Below are 24,125 nucleotides of genomic sequence, written 5' to 3'. Positions count from 1 at the left end.
TCAGAAGTCACACGAGCCTCAAAGATAAAAAGCAAGTCAACCAAGGCGCATGGATCCCGCCGGCTTTGGAAAGTGTGCTGGGGGATGTGCGAGCACCACTCTTGCCAAAAATCAAAGCTCCTCCGTTCCCTCTCTGGGCACCCATTTTCCAGTAAAAATATAACACCTGAGGGTGAAATCAAACAGGAATAAAACTTGCATATTAGCAACCCAATGGGCAATTCAACGTTTCTCAGGAAGTGTCATTTGTTACTTTCAGGGTTTGGAAGGAGGGCTCTTAGCCATTACTTACAACAGCAGACAGGCAGCCCGCCTCCCGTGTCACCGGCCCCTAGAGCCACTCAGACAGCGGCATCTTGACCGTGAATAGGAGGATCCGGCCGTGACGCCTGTGAGGCGTGGGTCCCAGCTGCAGCAAAGGGCTCCAGAAAGGAGAGGTTCCAACCAGCCTCGCGGGAGCTTCCCTAGTCTTTGGGGGATGTAGGAGACCTTTCGTTTCCCCACTGTCAGAAGCACTGCAGAGATGCTGGCAAGCAATGCCAGATCCCACCAGGGGCCAAAAAAAGATTTCTTCCAGGCCTGGGGAGGCGAGGGAGGGTCCATGTCCAAAAAAAAACCCACACTGGCTTTTTTCTAAACTCCCCACTCGATGATTAAAAACAGCCATCATGGGGCACCTGGGTGGCTCTGCTGTTTAAGTGTCTGGACTCTTGCTTTCAGCCTAGGCCATGATCTCAGGATCCTGACATCGAGTCCCAGGTCCGGCTCTGTGCTGGGCCGGGAATCTGCTTGACATTCTCTCTCCCTCTACCCCTCCCCCAGCTCATGCGCCCATGTTCTCTAATAAATAAACCTCTAAAAAGAAAGTATCAATCAGGGGCGCCTGGGTGGCTCAGTGGGTTAAGCCGCTGCCTTCGGCTCAGGTCATGATCGCGGGGTCCTGGGATCGAGTCCCGCATCGGGCTCTCTGCTCAGCAGGGAGCCTGCTTCCCTCTCTCTCTCTCTGCCTGCCTCTATATCTACTTGTGATCTTTCTTTGTCAAATAAATAAATAAAATCTTTAAAAAAAAAAAAAAAAAGAAAGTATCAATCAAGAACTCACTGTTTGGGATTTCACGTTCACTGGCTCAGCCCAGTACAATCAGAGAGAGCCCAAACAGATGCAGGGAAGACAGATTTTGACGGGCACTGTTGATTCTGAGAAGTGAACTGTAAAAACTGTAAATCACCAAGCAGGTGGAAAGAACAGGAAGGGAAGAAGACACCCAGACAGAGAGTCTGGTCACTGGCTGTACCCTGTGCTGCCCGGGGCGGATGCCTTCTCTTCCCGAGCGGTGAACTCCTTTCCCTACAAAATGGTAGGACGGGCCCCAAAGCCCTTGATGGAGTCCCCTCCAGCTCTGAGGCTCCGGGATTTTAACCACTCTTTCCCTAATCAGAAACATAATAACCAACTGTAAAACGCTGTATTAAACACACTTGTTCACAACCCTGAAAGTGGGAGTCACACAACTTATTCATAATTGAGAGTGCAATTGGCACAAATCACATCAAAAGACTATATCCTCCGCAGGCGCTCACCAGGGCAAGTCCTCTAAAGCAAGCAGAATGGACCCGTCTCTGAGCAGAGCTGTGGGGCGCCCAGAAATGCCACAAGTCCCCCAAATTCGTATCTACCGAGCTTGGGAAATATTGAAAAATGTACAAAAACCAGGGTCATTTTGAAGCAACAACAGAGTTCGGGCTACATCAATATTACAACTCCTTTGCGTTTCCATATCATAGGGCAGCACTAGAGAAACTTTTCAGTTTGCTGGGTAGCTGGGGGAGCCCTTAGGGATTACAGTTTTGCTCTAAATTGCAAAGTGGATTACTCATCATAAGAATAGACCGAATTTCACAGGTCACAAAACAAAATTAGGTTTCCCTTGGAAGGCTTTTTTTTTTTTTTTTTTTTTTTTGAGCCCCAAACAGGAGACTTGAGTGGCTACAGTCTCAAAGCCTTTGGAGTATTTAATAGGGGAAAAGGTCTCACCGGCTTTAAACAAGCTTCTTCCCCAGGGTGTAAGCAAAGCATTAAAAACAAGAATGGGATTTTTTTTAAAAGCTTTTCATTTGCCATTTGCATGTGGATGACTGAACGCTCATGCCAGTCTCTGAACGCTGTGTTACACTCCTCAGCTAGGACGACGGGTGCCCAAGTGATTGGCAAGGCATTATTACAGTAATGTCTTCAATTTTGCTCATATAGCCTTTGAGCTGTTTGCTTTCTTGGAACACAAAACCCGGAGACGTGTTCTGTAATTATACCAGATGCATTTTAAGAAGCACTCTTGGAGGTGGAGAAAAAAACCCTGCAATGGCTGTTTGGTTTTGCTCCTGAAGGAGAAGGACACCTGCAAATGGCGCCTTGATAACTTGCTTCGAGGGGGGCTCCCGGTCAGCCCGTCCCTGCAAGGGTCCCATGCTCAGCCTGGGTTAACCCGGCAGCTTCATAACGCTGTTTGACACAGACTAGGGGGGCGGGGGGTGGGAATGGATGGGGCCTGGGATTGTTAACATTTATTCAGACGCGCCGCTACCTTGTCCAGAGAATCAGGCTGGAAAAGCTTAAAATGGGCTTCCAGCCAAGTGGCCACGGGTACGTACGTGACCATAACCTGTGTGCGCGTCCCAGGGCTGCCTGCGGGGGGTGGGGGGGAGCCAGATCCGCCTCTCTGAGCCTCTGCCACCACCCCACGCCCCCCCCCCCCACTCAACAGACCTCCTCTTCTCTGCCTCAGAGCCGGCCCCACTCTCACAAGGGCCCTGTGCTTGCTTTAATGCCGTGGTTACAGTCTCGAGATGCTCAATAATATTGGAACAAAAGGTCCTGCGAGTCAGAGCCGGGCCTGTTTCCCCTGCTGCAGACCAGAGCCTGGGTCAAGGTGAAGATGTGCCCGCTCCCAGCCTCCACGGGGTGCCAGGCTGACCTACTGCAAACTGTGCTTGGCTCCCGGACTCTTCAACTTGGCTTTGGAACCTCTAGTGGCTCCCAAGTGTCCCCTTACCCCAAATAAAACCTCCCTCCTCTCTCGGCCTGGCCCTTGGGGTCTCTTCCAGCCTTGCCCTGGCCCATCCCCCCTGCCCTGCCTTCCTTATTCAGAGCCCTCCCCCCACCCCCCCACCCCCGCCCTTCCCACGGTCTCCTTTCCAGCTATAATCTTGGTCTGTGCTCCTGTGTCTGGGCCTGGCTCACAAGGAGGACTCCAGGCGCTCCCCTCTCCACCATTTTTCTGCCTTGAGGGCCACGGTGAGCATATAGCAACCCACCCGCCCCCACTCGCACCATGCCAGCTCCCCCTCTTCGCAGCCGACCCCCGCAGGGCCGCCTCTCCCTTTTCTCAGCAAGCTCCCCATCCTTAGCATTGAGGCCCCAATGCACCAGGCAGAGCTGGGCCACCTCGGCTGTAGAATACCAGCCAGGTGGCCACTGACAGTGAAAATGGGAACAATTATTCAAAATTAGGAGATGGTTCAAAAAAAAAAAAAAAAAATCCAGAACATCCAGATTAACCTAAAGCAAGCTTGGGGCATTATTTTGGGCATTATTGGCTGGTTTGACTTATCCAGAAAACAGCCTCGCTTTTCTCTTTGTGCATGTGGACCCAGCTCAGTAATGGGCTGGGGAGCTGTTTACCCTTCCCATGGCCTCAGCATTCTAGAAGATTCCATCTACTTAGCAGGAATACTGGTCTTTCTCCACAGTCCCCACATCCCACGCCCCATCTTGAGCCTTCACCACCTCAGCTGGAAAGCAAACCACCCTGGCTCTCTACAGGGAAGTGGATGACCCGAGGGAGAAGACCAGACAAAGCCGAGTGACACACAGAATCCAAGGACGATGCCACGGCGTCTGCAGAGTTCCTGCTGCCCCGGGGCGAGTCTGGCAAATGCACTAACGAAATCCGGCATTTAGACAGAATCTGAGTTCTCCCACTTGGGGAGGGTCCCTTTCTTCTCTTTCAACAGTTTCTTACTTTCTGACCAACAGAGGGGGCAACGAATGTGAAAACGTGATTAAGCAAAGAAAAGAGGAGATGGGGTCTCTCCCCAGCTCACCCACCACCACTGGTTTTCTACCTTCTGATGAGTGAACAGGAAACAGAACCCCAGGGAGAAATAACCTGGGAATGATAGAAATGTAAACCCCTTGGCCAGGGGTGCCTGGGTGGCCCGGTCAGTTAAGCCTCGTGCTCTTGCTTCGTGCTCGGGGTCATGGGATCGAGCCCCGTGTGGGGCTCTGCACTCAGTGCTGAGTCGGCTTTGGATTCTTTCTCCCGGGTTCCCCTCTGCTCCTCCCCACATGGGCGCGCGTGAGCTCACAAATAAATAAAATCTTTTTTAAAAATTCAAAGCAAAAAAACCCTCCTTGGCCAAAATAACGGAGCCTACCTGTTGGTCAGCATTCCTATGAAGGGATTGGTGAGGAGCTGGACGGTGGCTTTAGAGGCAAAGAGCAGGCCCACTTGCACATTTTCGTTCAGGAGGTCCTTGTCCTCGCTGGGACAGTCTGAAGGCGCCGTGGAGGTGTTCGTCACCGTGTGCTGCGTGGCGGCCGGCCGTAGCAGCCCCCCGTGAAGCTCTCGGGTGCTGTTCCCCGTGACCATGGTGGCATTGTCGTAGTAAGAGAAGATGCTCTCAAAGCTGCCTGAGGTGGAGGCCGTGAGCACGGGCTTGGCGGTCTGGACCTCGGAGGTATTTTTCTCATGATTAATGCTGTACAGGTAGCTCGGGATGATAGGGACTGTGGACAAAAACACAACGGGGAGGCTGCGGCTGCGAGGAAGCCCCCTTCCCCGGGTCAAAGGGCTGCAAGGCTACGGGCGCATCAAATGTCACACGAGGCCCAGAGAGGTCTGCCCCTGGGAGGGGACCCCCATGCTGGCCCTGGAAAGACCGCACATCACTGAGCTCCGGGGAGAAAACAAAGCCCCAGGAGGCTGTGAGAGCTCCGTCTGCTCTCAGGACCAGCTCCTGTGCAGAAGAGACCTGCCCGGGGTTCTGGGCCAATCTGGGGCTGCTCCTTGATGGGGTTCCCTCCCAGGAATAAGTTAAGAAAGCAAAACGGGGTCTGAAGTCGGCTCAGGGCTGACCTTCGGTCAACGAGAGCTCCTCCAAGAGAGACTCAGAAAGACCCTTCAGTCAATGAATCCAGGAAATAGAAATTGAAATTTCATTATGTGACTTAGGGGAAGATAAAGCCACAGGAAGTAATAATTTGAATTCTGCAACAGGCCTGCTCCATCTACGACTTGAGTGGGAGTCCACAATTTCTCCTACAACCTGGAAAACGTAAAAATTCCTGAGACTTCTATAAAGGCAAAGAAAAACTGATGTAAAAGCAGCCGTGGGCATGTGTGGGACAACAGATCATGCCACACAAAGGAGAGGCGATGTCCTTGTTCCTGAACTCCCATGAGCCCCACTACTCTGGTAATCCTGGAGATGAGAACCGGCAACGAAGAGGAGGGGAATAACCCACCCCTGAGAATCTGAATTTAAAATATATATATATATATATATATATATATATGCATATATATATATTCATTAAAAATTTGGACATTAAGGGAAAACACACCACTCTGCTATTAATGGCACTAAGAGACCTAGATTTTAACTGTTTTTCAAAAATCCACCATAGGGAAAAGACTAAAACCAACACTGTTCAAATTGCTTTCGGAAAGATCCTGAAACGTCCCCATCTCCAGCCACCCACTGATAAGATATATTTACGTGTCGCTTCCTTCTTTGCAGGGAGGGATGTTGACTTGTTCCTTTAAATGTGAGGTCGAATTGTTAACCCACCTTGCTGGCCCGCACAATAATTATTGTAACATTATTTTGAACCCCGGGGACTGGCTGGTTCTTAGTAGGAATCTTTTTCATCGCGGTCTAAGTAGGCAGGGGGAAGCAGGATTATCAGGAGGAAACACAAGTTCTGGGTCTTAACAGATGCCATATTCTCTGACCTGACCACCAGAAAAACGAAGCCACAAAAAAAAAAAAAAAAAAAAAGAAAGAAAGAAAGAAAGAAAGAAAAGAAAAGAAAAAGAGACCAGAAAAACGAAGCCACAAAACGCCGCTGCAACTAGCCCAGGGCGGCAGACGTGGGAAGGGGAGCAAGGAGAGGTTTTTGCAAAATGTGTTCTCCAACTTTCCGGAGCGTGCTCAGATGGGCGGGGGGCGGGGAGACACCCAGGGAAGGGGTCCCCGGGGCGGGGGGCCGCCCGGTCTGTACGTACCCACGACGGTGAGCAGCATGTTGTCCAGCAGCAGCGCCAGGAACACGATGAACAGGATGAGCTTCCGCGAGTGACGGCTCTCCAGCAGCCAGCGGAGCAGCGCCGGCTCGCTCAGGGCCATGGCTCGGTGGCTGGGCTGCGGGCGCGGCGCGCGGTGAGGGGCCGCGGCCGGCCGGGGGGCTCCCCGCACCCGCAGCTCTCCGACCTCGTCCGGGCAGGACGAGCAGCCCCGGAGCCGGCGGCGCGGGCGGGTCCCCGACGTCCCACTCTCGGCTCACCTGCGGCGGCGGCGTCCTCCGGGCACCTGCCCTCCCGCTCAGGGACGCCGGCGGGCGCCGTCGGGGCCCGAACCTGGGGCCCGCGGGCTGCCGCCCCGCTGTCCGCCGCCCCCGAGGTCCCCCTCCTCCCATTGAGCGCTCCCGAGGCGCCGCGGGACCCCGCGCCCCGTGCGTCCAGCGCCCCGGCTCGCCCCGGAGACCCACGCGCGGCGCTGGCGTTCGTCCCCGCTCGCCGCCGGACCCCGCTGTCCCCGCGCCGCCCCGCCTCCCCCGTTACCTCGGGGTCGCCTGCGGCTGCCCGCCCTGTGCCGTGGGCTCCGTCCGTCCGCGCGGCTCCGGGTTGCGTCTCCGCCCCAGCGCCCCGCCGCAGCCGCCGCGGCTCACTTTACCCGGTCCGGCCCTGACGTCACGGCCGCTGGGGGCGGGAGGGCGCCACCTTCCAGAACCCGCCTCAGCCCCCCGCCCAGACCTGCGCCGGCCTCCGGGGCTCTGCGTCCGGACCATCCCAGGTCGCCTGGGTGACACGGCTGGGGCGCCAAGGGAAGAAGTCAGGGACCCCAGAGCGAGAGGTCAAGGGTCCTGAGGTTAAGGTCAGAGCCAAGATTACAGCTTTCAACCCCAGGAAGGGGCTGCAGCTGCTCTTGGAGCCTCACTGCCCCTGAGATTGGCCTTGAGGACATGAAGGCTGCTGGATGAGAGTGCCAGGGAAAGGCGTCACAGGGTGCTGGGAGACAGGAACACATCTCTTTCCAGGGAAGTCACTCAGCACCCCACCATTCCTCTCCTCTCCCCCCTGGACCATGAAGCAGGGTGCCATTTGGAACCTTTGACCGGCAGGTCCTTGGGTCCCCTTAGGTTAGGATGGGGAAACAGGAGGAAAGGGGACACCTCCCACAGTCACCCCCCAGTGGGAGGGGGGACAGGAAGACTCCAGCCCCAGAGCCTAGGACTCAGAACTTAGGAGCAAGGTCCTGGGCCTCTGGGACCAGCCAGAACATTGTCACCCTGGACAGAGGACATTAGAGACCAGGTAGGTACCTGGCATCTTAATAAAAGGACTGGGGAGGCAGCTGGCCCGACCCTGTATGCTGTAGTCCTCTACACTTTGTGCTAGACCGAGTGGGGGGAGGAGGCTTGGGGGGGGGGTCTCGTCGGTGCCTGTGGGATCACAGGAGCCGTAATCCTCACTCCCAAGGGGTAAGGACCCACCTTTGATTTCCAAGTACCTCCATTTTACAAGCAGAACAGAAACAGGTGTCCTGACACCGCTGCAGCTTTGGAGACCCTTCTAGAGGGTGGAAGGAACCGGCGCTATTGTCTTGGAAAGCCACTTAAAATAAAGGTTACCCTGCTGTGGTCTCCTAACCCTGGAGCCCAGCCTTGTCCTATTAATGTTGATCTACTGTCAGCTGGAGGCTGCTTACAGCAGTGGGGGAGGGGGTGCTTGGTGCTCCCCTCTCTCACTCCTTCCTCCCGTACACCCCCATGCTGCCCCTGATGTATGACGAAGATGGCTAGATACGTAAGTAGGTCAGTAACATGGGGACTCCGGGAGGTCCCAGGATGTGTCGACTGAAATATTAAACAGGGAGAGAAGGAAAACCACTTAGGAGGAGACAGCGGATGGCAGGGAGCCGTGTAGATGGCTGTGGACCGTATCACACTCGTGGAGGGCCCCCAAGTGCCTGGAATTTCAGAACCCAAAGACACAGACTCTGCCCTATGTGCCCTTGGGCAGAGACGTGTCATGGTGAAGGGTTCTGGTAAGGATGCCTGGGTCCCATTCTGTGACTTCCTTGATAGGTGACCTTTGGCAAATTATGTAGCCCCTCTGTGCCTTGGTTTCCCCATCCCTGACACAGGGATACTAATTGTGATGACTGCGGGGTTGTAGCGAAGATGAAGATAGAATCCCTTAACAGAGTGCGAAGAACAAAGGGAGAGCTGGGTGTGTCCGCCATTCATTTATCCAGTAAGGGTTTATTGAGTGCTTATTATGTGCCAGGCATAATGGTTGACGCTGGGGAGATAGTAATAGTCCAAGCAGGCAAAATCACCTTTTTGGGGGGGCCTCCCCATGCTGGTAGGAGCTCCATACAGGTGAACACAGGAAGCCACACCGACTCCAGCCCAGCCAGCTAGCAGAATCTGGCACCAGAGAAAATGCCACTCTCGTGCTCCCTCCCTCTAATCTCGGCCACCACCCCTGGAACACCATGCCTGACAACGGTGTCTTCAAACTCTTTTGTTGATACCCACCAAAGAATCCCTTAAAAATATGTATATGCCACACATTTTTGAGTTGGCACCTAAAGTGTTTTTTTAAATAAATTTAAATGGTTTGGGGTATATTGTATATGTTGACCTTAATATATAAACCATCATAGCTTTTATTTAAATGTACCCAATGAAATATAAATAGTACAAGAATACAAAACCACCATATTATACTAAAAAAACACAATGCAGTTCCTCTTTAAGTCAAAAAATTTACATTATGTTCTTTACGCCTGCAAAGTATATTTTCACTCCACTTCCAACGGAATTTGATCCCACTGTAATGTTTTTTATCACTTAACTTCTTACTTCACCATCTTTTTTTTTAAGATTTTATTTATTTATTTGACAGAGATCACAAGTAGGCAGAGAGGCAGGCAGAGAGAGAGGAGGAAGCAGGCTCCCCGCCGGGCAGAGAGCCCGATGTGGGACTTGATCCCAGGACCCTGAGACCATGACCTGAGCTGAAGGCACAGAGGCTTAACCCACTGAGCCACGCAGGCACCCCTTAATTCACCATCTTATTTATTATATGATTATGCAACAAATTATGAATAGGCATTAGCTTTTAAAAGTTTTTTTTATGGTTGTCAGTTTTAAAATTCTCTTTATGATCATGTTATTCTAACAATCATTAGTAACATATAAATGATAAAGGCATCGTACACACATGAATTTTGATAAATAATTATTATACATAATTAGAAAAATTGTATTAGAAGGACATGACTGAATGAGATGGGGGGGAGAGGATTTTCTGGAGCCTTGACTAAACAGACACTAACATTTCCTCTGGGTGTTTTTAAGCCTCAGGACGACAGAACACAGTAAGGTGGCAAGAATCAGGTTGGATGAGAGGCGAGCCTCTTCTCTGGCTGGTGTGGGACCAGAGATTATTGAAAGGGGAGGCGATAAAAGGACAACCTCATGTCTCTACCCGGGTCCATCTCAGCCACATCAATTTTAAAATAGAGGACATGTGTAAATCGAGGGTCTCCCATGGCTTGGGAAGCCTATATATATATACACACACACACCCCCAGTGTTCTGGCATTACAGGTTGAAGATTCAGCCTGGGAAGCCCACTCTGGTCTGGGTCTTTGGTCTCTACAAACTTCTCTTAACCCACTTAGCCCCTGCCTTCCCCTTCAGCCACTCTGGTTCCTCTCAATGCTTCTCAGCCTCAGGGCCTTTGCACTGTTCCCTCTGCCTGAGAAGTTCTTCCCCTCCTTCTCCTAGTTATCTCCTTCTCATTCTTTATCATCCCTAACAACACTTCTTAGGAGAAGCCATCCTTTTGTGGACCTCACCTCCAGGATGCGGGCTTTCTCTTTCAAACCCTCATGGAACTATTACTTCCTCCAAAACTTGTCTATCCATGAAGAATAATATTCCCATAAGTGTGATCAATTACCTCTGTGTCCCCAGGTATCAGGACAAGGGACACTCTTTTTGCTCATCACCAGGGTCGCCGAACACAGGCAGTGCTCATTAAATAGCTGTAAAAAGTACATGCACTGGGCAGGGAGAGTTCCCTTCCGATGCAGAGCAATGGGAACCAGAGAGAAACCCCCTTTGCTTGAAGGGGAAAGTTCCATTTTTCTCCCCCCCCCCCCCACCCCGCCACTGAAGTCCATTCCTTGAGAAAGCCTCCTAGGAATACATTTGTTCTCCCTGGGAACTCGGACTGGTGAGCTCAGCCACCGAGCCCCCTTTACCTCCACTTGCTCCCACCCTTTCCAAACACTAGGGACTGGGAAGGTACAAAGGTACCACCAGGGTTGATTTTTCTCAGTAAATTTCAATATTTAGGAATGATAAGGCATGAATGATAGGGAGCTGCTTAGAACGAAGCAACCATTTGAAATAGGCATTGTCTGAAATAAACCAGAATGCATCTCAGCTATGGATAAGCTGGGTCCTGACTGAGTCACTCTTACAAATTGTATGACTTTGGGCATTTACTAAACTCCTTTGTGCCTTGTTTCACATCTGCCACTCAAGCACGATAAGAGGTCCCCGCCCAGAGTTGTCATGGGGATTCAGGGAGATGATGCTTGCTTATTGCCAGGCGCACAACAGATGTTCATGCTCATAAAATATTGTCTGGCACTGGAAACAGACACACGAAAAGATGCTCAGCATCGCTCATTATCAGGGAAACACGAATCAAAACTACAACGAGATATCACCTCACGCCTGTCAGAACAGCTAAAATCAACAACGCAAGAAAGAGAATATGGGCGACGGTGTGGAGAAAAAGGACCCTCTTGCCCTGTGGGTGGGAACGTACACCGGCGCAGCCCCTGTCCAAAACGACAGGAAAGTTCCTCAAAAAGCTAAAAATAGAACTACCCTACGATCCAGGAATCACTCTACTGGGTATTTATCCACCAAATAAAAAAAAAATTAATTCAAAGGGATACATGCACCCCTATGTTCGTAGCAGTGTTCTTTACCATGGCGAAACCGTGGGACCAGCCTAAGTGTCCGTAGATAGATGAAGAGATAAGGAAGATGCTGTGTGTGTCTATAACGGAGTATTATTCAGCTGTAAAGAAGAGTGAGATCTCGTCATTTTGCACTGACATGAATGGAGCTAGAGAGTGTAAGGCAGAGCAAAAAAAAATGTCAGTCAGAGAAAGACAGATACCCTACGATTTCACTCAAATGTGGAATTTAAGAAACAAAACCAAAGAGCAAAGGAGGGAGGGAGGCAAACCAAGAAACAGACTCTTCACTATAGAGAACTTGCTGCTGGTGTCCAGGGGGGATGGGTGGAGGGGGAGGGGGGACACAGGTGCCGGGGATGAAGGAGGGCACTTGTGAGACGCACCAGGTGATGCATGGAAGTGTTGAGTCACTATAGTGTTCGTCTGAAACTAAATGTGACACTGTTCACTATATTGGAATTACAATGAAATCAAAATTTTAAAAAGTGTTCTCTGGCATTGGAAAAGTGAGGGTGCTGAGTACCTGGAAGGCGTAGGCGGTCCGTGGGGAAAATCCTCGGGTCCTTGTCCATGAGAGAACGTGGAATTCGGGAAAACAGACTTAGTGGCTGGGCATTGAACTGTGAAATGCAAACAGTGCTCGGAGCACAAATGAACAAAGGCATCCTGAAGAGACAATGGTTCGGACCGTAGCACGAGTCAACACAGGGGAGAGAAAGGAGCCTGCGCGCCCTCTTGGAGAGCCAGGCAGAGGGTGGAGCAGGCAGGTCCCACGAAGGGAAGCCCGGATGGCTACCAAGCTCTTGGGGAGCCACTGGGGCACACCAGTGACGAGAGACACGCCAATCAAAGACCGTGAGAAACCGCGCAACACCCATCGGCCTGGCGACAGTTAGGGAGTGGGTTAATGCCACTTGTTGAAGATGTAGGAAATGGGGTTCCTTACCTTGGGGGTGAGGTGGGGAGACTGGGGCAGCCTTTCTGGAGAGCAATCAGGACAGCTTGGAGGAATGAGGCAGTAGTCTCTTCCCCTGCCTGGGTCTGGGGAAATCCCGAAGGGGACCAGAGCAGGCAGAGACATTGCAGTGTCCTCCCCAGCGGTGAGAGTTGGAGGCCAGTCCGGTTTCCATCCCCCACGAATAAAGAAGGGAAATGAGGAGGAGCCCCCTGGAGCCCTTAATGGCTGCATATCGGATTACCCGCGTGTCTGCGCACAGATTTCAGTGTGGGGTAGGAAAGGAGGGCGGGGCGGGGCGGAGAAGAGCAAGTTCTAGGGCATGATTGCATGTTGGTTCATTAAAAGCGTACAGAGCTGGGGCGCCTGGGTGGCTCAGTGGTTTAAGCCGCTGCCTTCGGCTCAGGTCATGATCTCAGGGTCCTGGGATCGAGTCCCGCATAGGGCTCTCTGCTCAGCAGGGAACCTGCTTCCCTCTCACTCTCTCTGCTTGCCTCTCTGCCTACTTGTGATCTCTCTCTGTCAAATAAGTAAATAAAAAATCTTTTAAAAAAATAAATAAAAAGCGCACAGAGCACCCCTGCCTATGTTGGGGCTTCCCGTCCAAGGCTGTGTACTGAGCACGCAGGAGTGAGTGCCTTTTGCGGGGAGGGGCCCAGGCGTGGGGATCTGGGATGAGGTGGGAAACGGGAAAGGTGTAGACATAAACCAAGAAATGGGCCTTGCAAGGACCCACGACCATAGTGTGCACAGAACTGAGACAGACGATCAGTTCTCTGCCCACGAGGTTCCTTTCCAAGGGGCTGTCAGCCGGGGTTGCCTGGAAGAGACAGAGGCTTTCCGTGCAGAGGTGGCGGTATTGAGCACGTGGGCCACACATGGACCGCGTCTCCCAGGGACGGGCAGGGCTGTGCTGTGTCTCTAGCCCAATTGAGGGGAAGTGACAGCCGATGGAAACCCAGATCCTCAGGAAAGAATGAAGAGCTTCGGAAAAGGTAATAAAATATCTGGCTAGCTGCGGAAAACTCAGATGTTTTCTGTTTCTCTCTCTCTCTCTAACCTTTTCCCTTTACAAACCTTTAACTCTTTAAAAATATAACACTGTCCGGGCACCTGGGTGGCTCAGTTTTTAAGCGGCTGCCTTCGGCTTGGGTCCTGATCCCAGGGTCCTAGGATCAAGCCCTGCCTCCAGCTCCCTGCTTAGAGGTGAAGTCTGCTTCTCCCTCTCCCATTCCCCCTGCTTGTGTTCCCTCTCTCGCTGTGTCTCTCTCTGTCAAATAAATAAATAAAATCTTTTTTTTTTAAATAAATAAAAATATAACACTGTCAAACAGAAGTTAAACACCCTTTTGATGGCTACGTGACATGTGCATGTATTACTTATAACAACGAGAACAAAAAGGCGGAGGGTGGTTATGAGGCTATGCATTGTGCAGACGTCTCTGTTTTACGTACAGCAGTAGATTAGTACCTGTAAATGGACTGTAAAAACTCAAGGATGTATATTGCAATCTGTAGGGCCACCACTGTAAAAAAAAAATAAATAAATAAGACAAAGGAGACTAGCTAAACAGGAAAGTTAAAATTAAATGGAATTCTATGAAGTATTCAAATAATTTTAAAAGGTGGGAAGGAGGAACAGATGAGCCAAACAAAGAGGAATCAATAAAATGATAGAGGAAATCCAGCTATACCCCAAATCACATTCAGTGGTGATGGACACTGCAATTAAAAGACAGAAATTGTCACAATGGATTAAAAAAAAAATAGTCTGAACTCTACGCGGCCCGTAAGAGACACTCATCAAATATAAAGACACAGACGGGCTGAAAGTCAACGGGTGGGAAAAACATACCATGGAAACCGCAGGCGCATAAGCCGAGAGTAACCATGTTAATGTCGGATCGCGAGGATTCCCAAACCAAATGTTAAACGGTGATACAAAGAAGGCGCTCGTCGTGATAAAAGTGATCGTGCGGCAGGAAGACATCGTCGTCATAATGCGAATGTACGCCGTAACAGAGCTTCAAAACAGATGGAGCAAAGCCAGCCAGGAAGAAAAAAGACAAGTCCACGATCCTAACTGAGGGATTTAATGGAGCCCCTAGACCAAAAGAACCAGCAGGCATGTAAGATCAAAGTGATACCAACAACCACGTTGGCTGGATATTTATTTATCCTGAACCACAGCCGATTTCATTCTTTTCCAGTGCTCAAGGAAGGTCTCAGCCAGGATCTGTCCTGTTAAAGGACAGATTCAGTTAAAGCGTTGTTTGTTAGGTTGGTTGGTTGGGGGGTTTTTTCTTTGAAGCCAGTTCTATCAGTCGCTGAGCCTACATATAAATAATGAGGCTATGACTGGGAACAAATGCATCTCATTTCCATTCGTTTCTGAGGTCTTCTGCGTACTGCAAAAGAACATTTTCTGTTTAAAATTGAACCAAATCTGTTGTGGTTTAGGAGGGAAGGGCAAAGCCGATGTCAATTTACTTGAAGGATGCCTTGCTGACTGCCGATAAAATTAAGTCATAGATGCTCTAACTTAATAATTCAATCACTGGATTAGCTGGCTTCATGCGGCATTATCTGTAAAAACGCAGGTCTCCAGGTTTGGCTGCTTTGATAGAATCGCCAACCTGTCTGAGGACATTCACTGTAATTGAAGTCTGCAAGGAGCCAGCCAGCTGTGAAGAGAGTGTCTCATCAGCCTTATGCCGTCATATTCCCCCCTCACTCGGACCATTGCAGTCACCCCAGTGGCTACTCCAACGGCCACCCAGGCCTCCCACAGTCCGCCCTCCTCACCACCAGCGGGAGAGAGCTCGGAAACACCAGTGTGGTCATGCCACTCCCTGATCTGAAACCCTTCAGTGGCCTTCCACTTGGGATAATGTCAATGTCTTCAGCGAAGCTCAGTGGGACCCTGTCCAGACTCAACCATTTGCCATGTCGCCCTTGTCTCTGATGGAAAATCGGATTTCCTGATGATTACTTGGGCTCTCACATGGCTTCAGATTGTCCTGAGTGTCCCAGCATTGCAGCCTGAAAGGCCCTCACCAGCCTGGGCCATGCTGCCTTCCCTTTCTAGCCACAAAGGGCTTCTCTCAAGGCGGGTTCTCTGCCTCAGGGCCTTTGCACTGTCTGCTCCTTCTGCCTGAGAGGCTCTTCCTCTTCCTCTTTCTCATTCCTAGTCTCCCATCTGTCTGTGAACCCTGTGTTCCTTCTCACCCCAGAGCTTCCCTCAGACCATTTCGGCTGCCTAGAAGGTTCTCCCCTCTTCCCATTTATCTACTGAATTCCCCCTTAGCCTTTAGGTTTCAGGTCAAGACATTTAAAAGTGAATGGATGGACTTTTTTTTTTTTTTTTCCCTATCCCCCTTTATTTTTTTAAATTTATTTATTTATTTTCAGTGTAACAGTACTCATTGTTTTTGCACCACACCCAGTGCTCCATGCAATACATGCCCTCCCTGTTACCCTCCACCTGGTTCCCCAACCTCCCACCCCCCCACCCCTTCAAAACCTTCAGGTTGTTTTTCAGAGTCCATAGTCTCTCATGGTTCACTCCCCTTCCAGTTTCCCTCAACTCCCTTCTCTTCTCCATCTCCCCATGTCCTCCATGTTCTTTGTTATGCTCCACAAATAAGTGAGACCATATGATACTTGACTCTCTCTGCTTGACTTATTTCGCTCAGCATAATCTCTTCCAGTCCCGTCCATGTTGCTACAAAAGTTGGGTATTCATCCTTTCTGATGGAGGCATAATACTCCATCGTGTATATGGACCACATCTTCCTTATCCATTCGTCCGTTGAGGGCATCTTGGTTCTTTCCACAGTTTGGCGACCGTGGCCATTGCTGCAATAAACATTGGGGTACAGATGGCCCTTCTTTTCACTACATCTGTATCTTTAGGGTAAATACCCAGCAGTGCAATTGCAGGGTCATAGGGAAGCTCTATTTTTAATTTCTTCAGGAATCTCCACACTGTTCTCCAAAGTGGCTGCACTAACTTGCATTCCCACCAACAGTGTAAGAGGGTTCCCCTTTCTCCACATCCTCTCCAACACACGTTGTTTCCTGTCTTGCTAATTTTGGCCATTCTAACTGGTGTCAGGTGGTATCTCAATGTGGTTTTAATTTGAATCTCCCTGATGGCTAGTGATGATGAGCATTTTTTCATGTGTCTGATAGCCATTTGTATGGAATGGATGGACTTTTAACCTAAGCCTCACCTTTCATTTTAAAGGTTTCCATAGAAATGTAGTTATTTTATCTTTCAGCCATATGCTAATTTTTCTTCAGCTTCCCAACAACAAGCATAAAAAGGAAAGCCAATTTCAAGTGGGAATAGCCTGGTATTCTCTTGTAGCTCAAGCCTGGAGATGTTCTGTAGCGTTAAGCAAAGTCTCCTTTTGCTTGATACTAAACTTCTGAAAGAAAGAAAAAAGTAAGTAGATGGAAAAGTATTTCTTCTCAGGGAAGTCCTCACCGACCCTTATGCCTAGGTCCCTGGGCTATTTTGATAGGGCCCTAAACCTGTTATTCCTGGCACTTATTATAATCACAATTTTATGGCAGCTGTGATTACTGTCTGACTGTGGCATCCTCCTCCATGGCCTCTGGTGTCTTGCCCACCAAGCACGTCTTCCCTTCCCCCAACTCCCAGTGGCACAGAAAACGGCATCCGGTAAATGCTGTGGTTGGCTCACGGTGCCTCACCACCTAAGCAGGGAGCGTCAGCTTCGGGGAACTAACTGAACCTGCCCGAGCCCTAACAGGTGTCTCCCCTCCCACCGGGTGATGTGCTGGCCCGTCCAGCCCCTGCCTTTGCAAAGGTGACTCCCTCCACCTGCAGTGTGCACCCCCTTTTACTTACCCAAGCCTCCTCTCCTCCTACCTGGTTTGGCGTGAAAAACTTTCTTCCCACCATTCCACAACTCATCAAAAAGCCCATTCCATTTCTGATGCCGTGAGGGATGGCTGTCTCTGCTTGTTAAAGTCTCAGGTAACTGAATCATTCATGCCCCCTCCCCTGCAGCCATCCCGGCCCCTTGATCCCCCAACCCTCTGTTCCTTCTTGACTTGGAATCTTTGCTTGGAAGATCCCACCACCTCGGAGGACCTTCCTGCCTTTGGGCAAGGGAGACCAGCAAGAAGGGAAATGCCCAGATGTTAACCCCCCGGGGCGCATTTTCGCCATCAAAGCGTGGCTGCGGTAGAGGCTTCCTCCAATTCCATGGAATGGCCCCTCTTTACTCTTAACCCCCAATCCCCGTCACCAACTCCTGCTCCAGCAGCTTCCTGACTGGCCTCCCTGGCAGCAGGTGCTGCCTTCAATCAGATCCAATTCTCCATGGATCTCCATGAACCACAGCTTCCAAGGACCCCTGCCCCAGCTCAAGAGCCTTACATGACTCCCTGATACTCACATCTAAACCCTTCTGCTTAGCTTTTAGGGTCATCTACAATTCCCCCACCCTACCCACACCCAGCTCCCACCCTCTGCTCATCAGACAGGCCCTCTAAGCCCCCGTCACAGATGTTATTCACATTTTCCTCAGCCCCCCAGAGCCCAGCTGGAGTCCTCTCTGCACATCAAGCCTGGGGAAACTGCGGCCACCCTTGCTGGGTTTCTGCCCCCCAAACCCCCACTTTATAAAGCATTGCCAGAGTGCAGTGTGCCCCCCCCCGACAGGATCATCTGGGCTCATTCTCTTTTTTTTTTTTTTTTCCTTTTCCAGTTGGACCTTTCACTCCTTGACAGCAAAGGAAGTGTTCTCGCCCTCCTTTGTCTCCCCGAGGAAGCTTGCATGGAGCTACCGGCAGAGTAGGACCACAGGACACACGGTGAGGAGCCCTGGGGCCACAGCCAATTCTGCCCCAGGCGGTGGGGCCTCCGTTTCCCCGTCTGCCATGCACCAGGTAGACCTGCACCGTCCAATCCAGGAGTCACTTACCCCATGTGGCCTTGAAATCCAGCCAGACTCGAGATGAGTTGTGAGCATTTATATACTATTTCAGTACACACTGAATTGCATACGATGATTCAGTACAAAAAATGTAAAGTGTTTTGCTAATGACTTTGGTGTTGTTTACATGCCCAAACAATACGATTTTAGGTACGCCGGGTTAAATAAGTTATATTATTCAAACTAATTTCACCTGTTGCTTCTTCTTTTAACGTGGCTGCTAGAAAGTTTGAAATTACTTGCATGGCCCAAGTTCGTGGCTGGCTTTCTATTTCTCCCGGCCGTGCTGGGACATCAGGGCTGGAAGGGGCCTTGGAGGCTGCCCTTTCCACACAGGGAAGCACCCAGAGACGGACACAGCCTGGCCCGATGTCACACGGGAGCGAGGCCAGGCAGTGGGGACTGGAACTCTGCTTCCTGGACCCTTATGTTTTGGGGGCAGGAGGGCTCTGACACGGGGGGGTACCAGCAGGTGGGGGCCCACAGGTGGTTCTCAGTAGGAGAGGACTCTCGGAGGAACCGCAGATGGGATGCAGCTCTGGGAAGGCTCACCCCTGCCAACCACCCCCAATTCCCCACACCCCCCTGCTCAGAGCTGTCTTTGTTCACTTGCTATGCCGACCGCACGCCCAGACATCCGCAGCGCAGGAGATTTTCGTGGCTAATCAATAGTCCAATAGGGCAGGCTGCAAAGACCCAAACCTAATTATTTTGTTCGGAAACTTGTCTGTAACTAAAAGGCATCTGAGAAATCACTGTCACCATCTCTGTGGGGGGAGACAGACCCAGTCATTACATCCAATTGTGTTTATATTGACTGTGGTCTTGTCGTAGAAGATGTTGTCTCCCCACAAAACCAGTGCTGGGTGCCGCAGGGAAACACGCACGTACACAAACACAAACACACACACACACGCATGCAGAGAGCTTTCTCTTTTCCAGGAGCCTTTGGGGAAGGTTCTGGTTCACCGTTTCTGCACAGGCAGCCTGACCCACTGCTACCAGAGAGACTTTCTGGGTCTTGGTCTTGTTTTGTTCCAGATTTTGCAACCTTAATTTCCTCTGAGGGGAGCAGAAAATGAATCCCTTTAAATTCATTTTTAAATGAATTTAAATGGCAGTATGGAGAGGATGTCTCCTACCAGCCCCGACATTCATCAACCCCCCCCACCAAATGGGAGAAAAGACTTAAGGATAAGAAAGCTTTTGGAGGGGCACCTCGGTGATTCTGTCCATTGAGCATCTGCCTTCGGCTCATGATCCTCCTCCAACTCGTGCTCTCTCTCTCTCGCTCAAATAAATAAAATATTACCAAAAAAAAAAAAGCTTTTGGAAAATTAGTTAAGACGTTTGCATGTCAAGTCTCTCGCATGACTTCAGAACCTTTGGTCAGTAGGAAGAATCTGGAAGCCTCCTGAGCATGGGCACTATTGGGGTCTATGAAATAAGGGGTGGTCCCTCTTACAACCAGTGACCACTTACGAAAATTAGGTAGTGCAGTGTTTGCCATAGAAAAACATCCAAGAGATGTTATTCCCCTGTGCAATCAGAGCTCACCGAACAGCATGCCTGTTACAATCCAATTTAGGGAAGCAAGCACATTTATTACAGAGGCTCTACGTGCCTGTGCTGGCGTAAAATGCACTCAGCGGGGTTCTGGGTGGGTGTTGGTCACCCCCCGGGGGCGCCCATAGTCCTCAGTTCCAGGGAGTGAGATTGGGAGGGGGGCGGTGTGTAGGAGGCTAAAGATCTTTATTTTCTACTTCTAATTGTATGCCTGTCTATATTTTTAAGTGTTATTTATCACAAGCTTCTGTGGCTTCTTTCTCATATTTTTTATCATGAGCTGTATGCACAGAAGAAGGCATAGCACATGTATTTGTCGTTCAAAGAGGAGTCGTTCGGTGAGCCCCATGTGACCCCCATCCAGGTCAAGATGTAGAAGTCCCAGAGCCCGCAGGTGCCTCCCCTCCAATACAATCACCTCCCCTCCCCTAAAAATAAGCACTCTCCAGACTTAATTGATGACACCTTCTTTGTTCTCCTTCTGGTTCCTTTTGTACAATGTCGCTGGTGAGATTCAGCTGTACCTTGTATAACTACTGTTCGTTCATGTTCATTGCTATCTAGTAGTCCCTGGTATGACTGTATCGCATTTTCCATGTTCATTCTGTGAGCAGGCGCTGGGGCCTCCCCGATCTGGGGCTTTCATCAGCCAGGCTGTGGAGGAGATGCGTGTCCCTCCCCCTGGTGCACGTCAGCATGTGTGTCCCCAGGGTCTGCACGTGGAAGAAACTGCTAGATTGTGGGACAGGCACAGCTTCGCCCTTCCCAGGCAATGCCAAATGCTTTTCAAAATAGCTGCATGAACACATACTGCTAATTTTAAAGGATTTTTTAAGGTCTTCGTGCAAATGAAAAGAAAAGAAGGAGGGAGGAGAAATAAGAGGCCTTTCTCAAAGTAGCCTCACTGCTGCTGACTTCTCATCGCTGCCTGCACCCCTGCATCCCAGGATGTAGGATGCCGCGTGCCCTTTGTTGGCACCTGGCTCTCCCATCGCCAGAGAACTTGAACCCAAGCCTTCCCCAGCAGGCTTTGCTGCCTCTCCTCGGCAGCTTGATGGCCAGACACAAGCAGCCATCTGTCAGAGCCTGCCGCATCTCCCTCTGCAAACCCCCGGAGGGCAAGGCTGGCTGTCACTAAAGGTCAGGTCTCCCCACAGAGCCTAGGCTTTGCACAAGGCTTTGCACACTGAACTGTGTACCATTATTGCCCAGTGACTCTAATTTTGGGAATGATGTCCTTTTGCGACAAACCATTCCGATAATTTTTTGAAAGATTTTTATGGTGCTTTCGCCTTCCTACAAAAGTACCATATTGACTGCAAAAAACTGATCGCAAAAAGTTTCACTTTTAGTGGTTTGAGGGAGTCTAGTGTATAAATGCACGAGGCTTCACCTAATTGCTTTCTTTTGATGGACATTGGCACTGTCGGTCAGTGATAAGTGATGCCCCAGGGAACAGTCCCTAGGATCACAGTTTTCCATATCTGTGCAATTATCGCCTTCCGGAAAACCCCTAGGAGCGAGCATATGAGGTGGCATATGGAGTCCAGGAGCAGGAAATTTCACAACATGAGTAAAGTCCATTTCAACCTTCCATAGCTGATCTTTGCAGAGCGCAGATGTTGGGAGGGTTTACAGAGACACTGGCTGCCATCCTCTCTTTCATTCGTCCCCTCTAAGACTCTGGTCACCTCCCCTCATGCCCTGAGCCTCTAAGTCTCCTCCCCTAAAAGCAAGTGATCATTCCCTCACTCTGCCTCAAGTGGCACAATGTCCAGAAAGTGCTGGAAGCCTCACAGCGGTAGGGGAGGTTCCCACATGGGGCGTGTCCCGGCCAGCTGTCCACGTCACAGCGCCTTGGTCGGTCAGCAGAGTGTGAAGGTTCTGGAAGAACTCTAGAGCCCACCACACCCCTCCAGCCTCCAGTTCCAAACTGGGCCAGCCCTCGGCCTCACAGTCTCAGTTCCTGGCCCCAAACACCTCTGCCTCCCTAGAAAATCACTTTTGTTCCTTTTAAAAATCCAAAGTCTTGGGGCACCTGGGTGGCTCAGTGGGTTAAGGCCTCTGCCTTTGGCTCAGGTCATGATCTCAGGGTCCTGGGATCAAGCCCCGCATCGGGCTCTCTGCTCGCCAGAGAGCCTGCTTTCCCCTCTCTCTCTCTTTCTCTCTCTCTCTCTGCCTGCTTCTCTGCCTACTTGTGATCTCGCTCTCTCTGTCAAATAAATAAATAATAATCTTTTTAAAAAAAAATCCAAAGTCTTCTTGTTTTCTCCAGGAGAAATCTGTGTTTTTATTTTCTGCCTTCCGTTGAGCTCTGCTCCAATGGAGCAGTTGCCAGTGTTGTGCTCAAAGATTCTTTAGGAGGGACCCAAGGAAGAAAACCTTTGCAGAAACGAAAGATGTGGGGATGAGGTTGTCAAAAATGGCGGCCCTCAGAGCGGCCCATCCGCTTCAATGTCTGGGGCAAGGCTCTCCCCAACCAAACCTTAGACGCGCTCCCGGGAGCCTTCTTTCCAACCAGGCCTGGCTCTCGGGCCTGTCTTCAGCCAGCCTAGCTCAGCTGGAGCGAGAATCTTCTAAATCAGTTTAGCAAGAACCACCCCCGTCCTTGATATCGATATCTGATCACCTTCCACATCTGACCGCCCTCCATACCCCTCACCCTGCATGTCCGATCACCCTGGTCTGCCTTCATCAAAAATAGCCAAGAATTCCTCTACGCTTGCTCGCTGCTCCTGGAGAGTTTCATTCCCTGACCCTCTCGCCCCACTCCTTGGCTATCTGTCCCCAGGTGGCTTTGCAGGATTTGAACTGAGCCACCCGAAGGCCGGGGAGAAGGATGCCCAGGCCCCCAGAAGGGCAGCAGCCCTCCCCCTCGTCCAGAGCCCTGCCCGGAGCCCATCATCTGCAGAGCCCCCCCCCCCCCCCCCCCCCCCCCCCCCCGGGTTCTCAAGGAGAATGACAATCGCCCCTCCCCCCGCCCCCCCGCAGTCAGGGAGTTACAGAAAGGAAAGGCTCAAGGAAAGGACCTTGACAAAGGGTAAAACTCTCTGTGTTGAGATACACACCTGAACGTGCCATTTCCTCCAAATGTGTGGCCAGCTGTTCCCACTTCCGGACTCATCACACAGCCGCAAGAGACGGTGAAGCAGACTGCCCACCGACCAGCTGCTTGGGCATCTTCCCTCTGCTCCCCGCAGCTCCCATCTCCCCAGAGGATGAGGGAGGGGTGGGGTGGCAGGCCTGGAGTGTTGGTGACCCTAAACCCCACATATTCCCAGAAGAAGGGGTCCCCCAAGGTGTTGAAGCCAAGAGGTCACTAATCCTTCGCGGCTGGTGGCCAAGGGGCTGACTCTGCTGCAGGGCCCCCGTGCGCCTGGGGCTGTACAGTGCAAAGCAGGGCATGGTCTCCGCTCCCCGGAATCCTCTGATCTCTGGTGGACCCCAGGATAATAAGGCAAGAGGACAAAACTTCAACAGTCCCCATGTAGTGGGCTAACTTCGCCAAGTTCAGGGTATTTTGAATAGGAGCTGTTCTCTAATCCAGAATCTCTCTGTTTGTTGCATGCATTTAGGGTACCACACAGGCTAAAGAAATAAATGCAAGGGGACTCAGGCTTGAGGCAAAAATATCCGCTTGAACCCCCGATGGGCCCAGGTGGCGCATGGCCCTAAAAGAGCTTGTTTGGTTTTGCTGCATTAATAGAGATTTCCTGCAGCTCCTCCAGACAAGAGACGGTCAGTAAAACACTCTGTCCCCAACCTATTTCCCACTTCCTGTCCAGAGAGTGTAAATGGCTTTTGGGAAAAACTCGGGTCGCCTTTGTAATGAGGGCTGGTGTCCTTCAGCCGCCTGTTGGGGAGGGAGAGGGGGCGGCAGAGGGCCTGCTCCGCACGCTGCCCACTGGGCTCTCCCGCATTTCAGGAGAAAACGAGGAAGGGCACAGGGTGAGAGGCAGGGCCCAAAGCAGCAGCAGCACCAGTGGGATCCCGGCATCTCATCTAGCGAGTTCTTCAACACACATCGTGTTCTGAAGCTGCGCTGTCCAGCCAGGCAGAGACGGCAGACCCCGAAGTACCACGGGGCAGGGGCATCGAGGCCAGGGTTGGCAGGGGGAGCTCCGAGGAGGGCGTGTTCCTCAAGGCTGCTGGCCTGCGTGAAGTCCCATGAGGAAGGGGTGAGGACAGGGCCTTGAGGCCAGGCTGGCATCCCAAGTCTGACAAGGACTGGTGTCCGAAGTCCCAGGTCTGCTCTCTTTCCAACACTCAGTGATGTTCCCGACTGTGTGTAAAACGAAGGCAGGATGTCGGTCATCCAGGCAGAGGAACATCCTGAA

The 24,125-nt window shown here is 51.1% G+C and overlaps 1 protein-coding gene across 1 annotated transcript in view; it reads right to left on the bottom strand.

The window, feature by feature from the left end:
- The window catches only part of SLC18A2 (solute carrier family 18 member A2), a 37,409-nt gene extending 30,482 nt beyond the window's left edge, over positions 1 to 6,927 (bottom strand). The window contains exons 1-3 of the mRNA XM_046026993.1: positions 6,843 to 6,927; positions 6,288 to 6,423; positions 4,435 to 4,786 (exon numbers count right to left, since the gene is read on the bottom strand). Of these exons, the coding sequence (XP_045882949.1) occupies positions 4,435 to 4,786; positions 6,288 to 6,408 (473 nt within the window). The 5' untranslated portion in view covers positions 6,409 to 6,423; positions 6,843 to 6,927. The remainder of the gene's footprint in view (positions 1 to 4,434; positions 4,787 to 6,287; positions 6,424 to 6,842) is intronic.
- Positions 6,928 to 24,125: the final 17,198 nt, after the last annotated feature.

This window comes from Meles meles, chromosome 13 (assembly GCF_922984935.1).
Source record: "Meles meles chromosome 13, mMelMel3.1 paternal haplotype, whole genome shotgun sequence".
In the NCBI taxonomy this organism is placed as follows: Eukaryota; Metazoa; Chordata; class Mammalia; order Carnivora; family Mustelidae; genus Meles; species Meles meles.
This window is presented reverse-complemented; position numbering and strand designations above follow the sequence as displayed.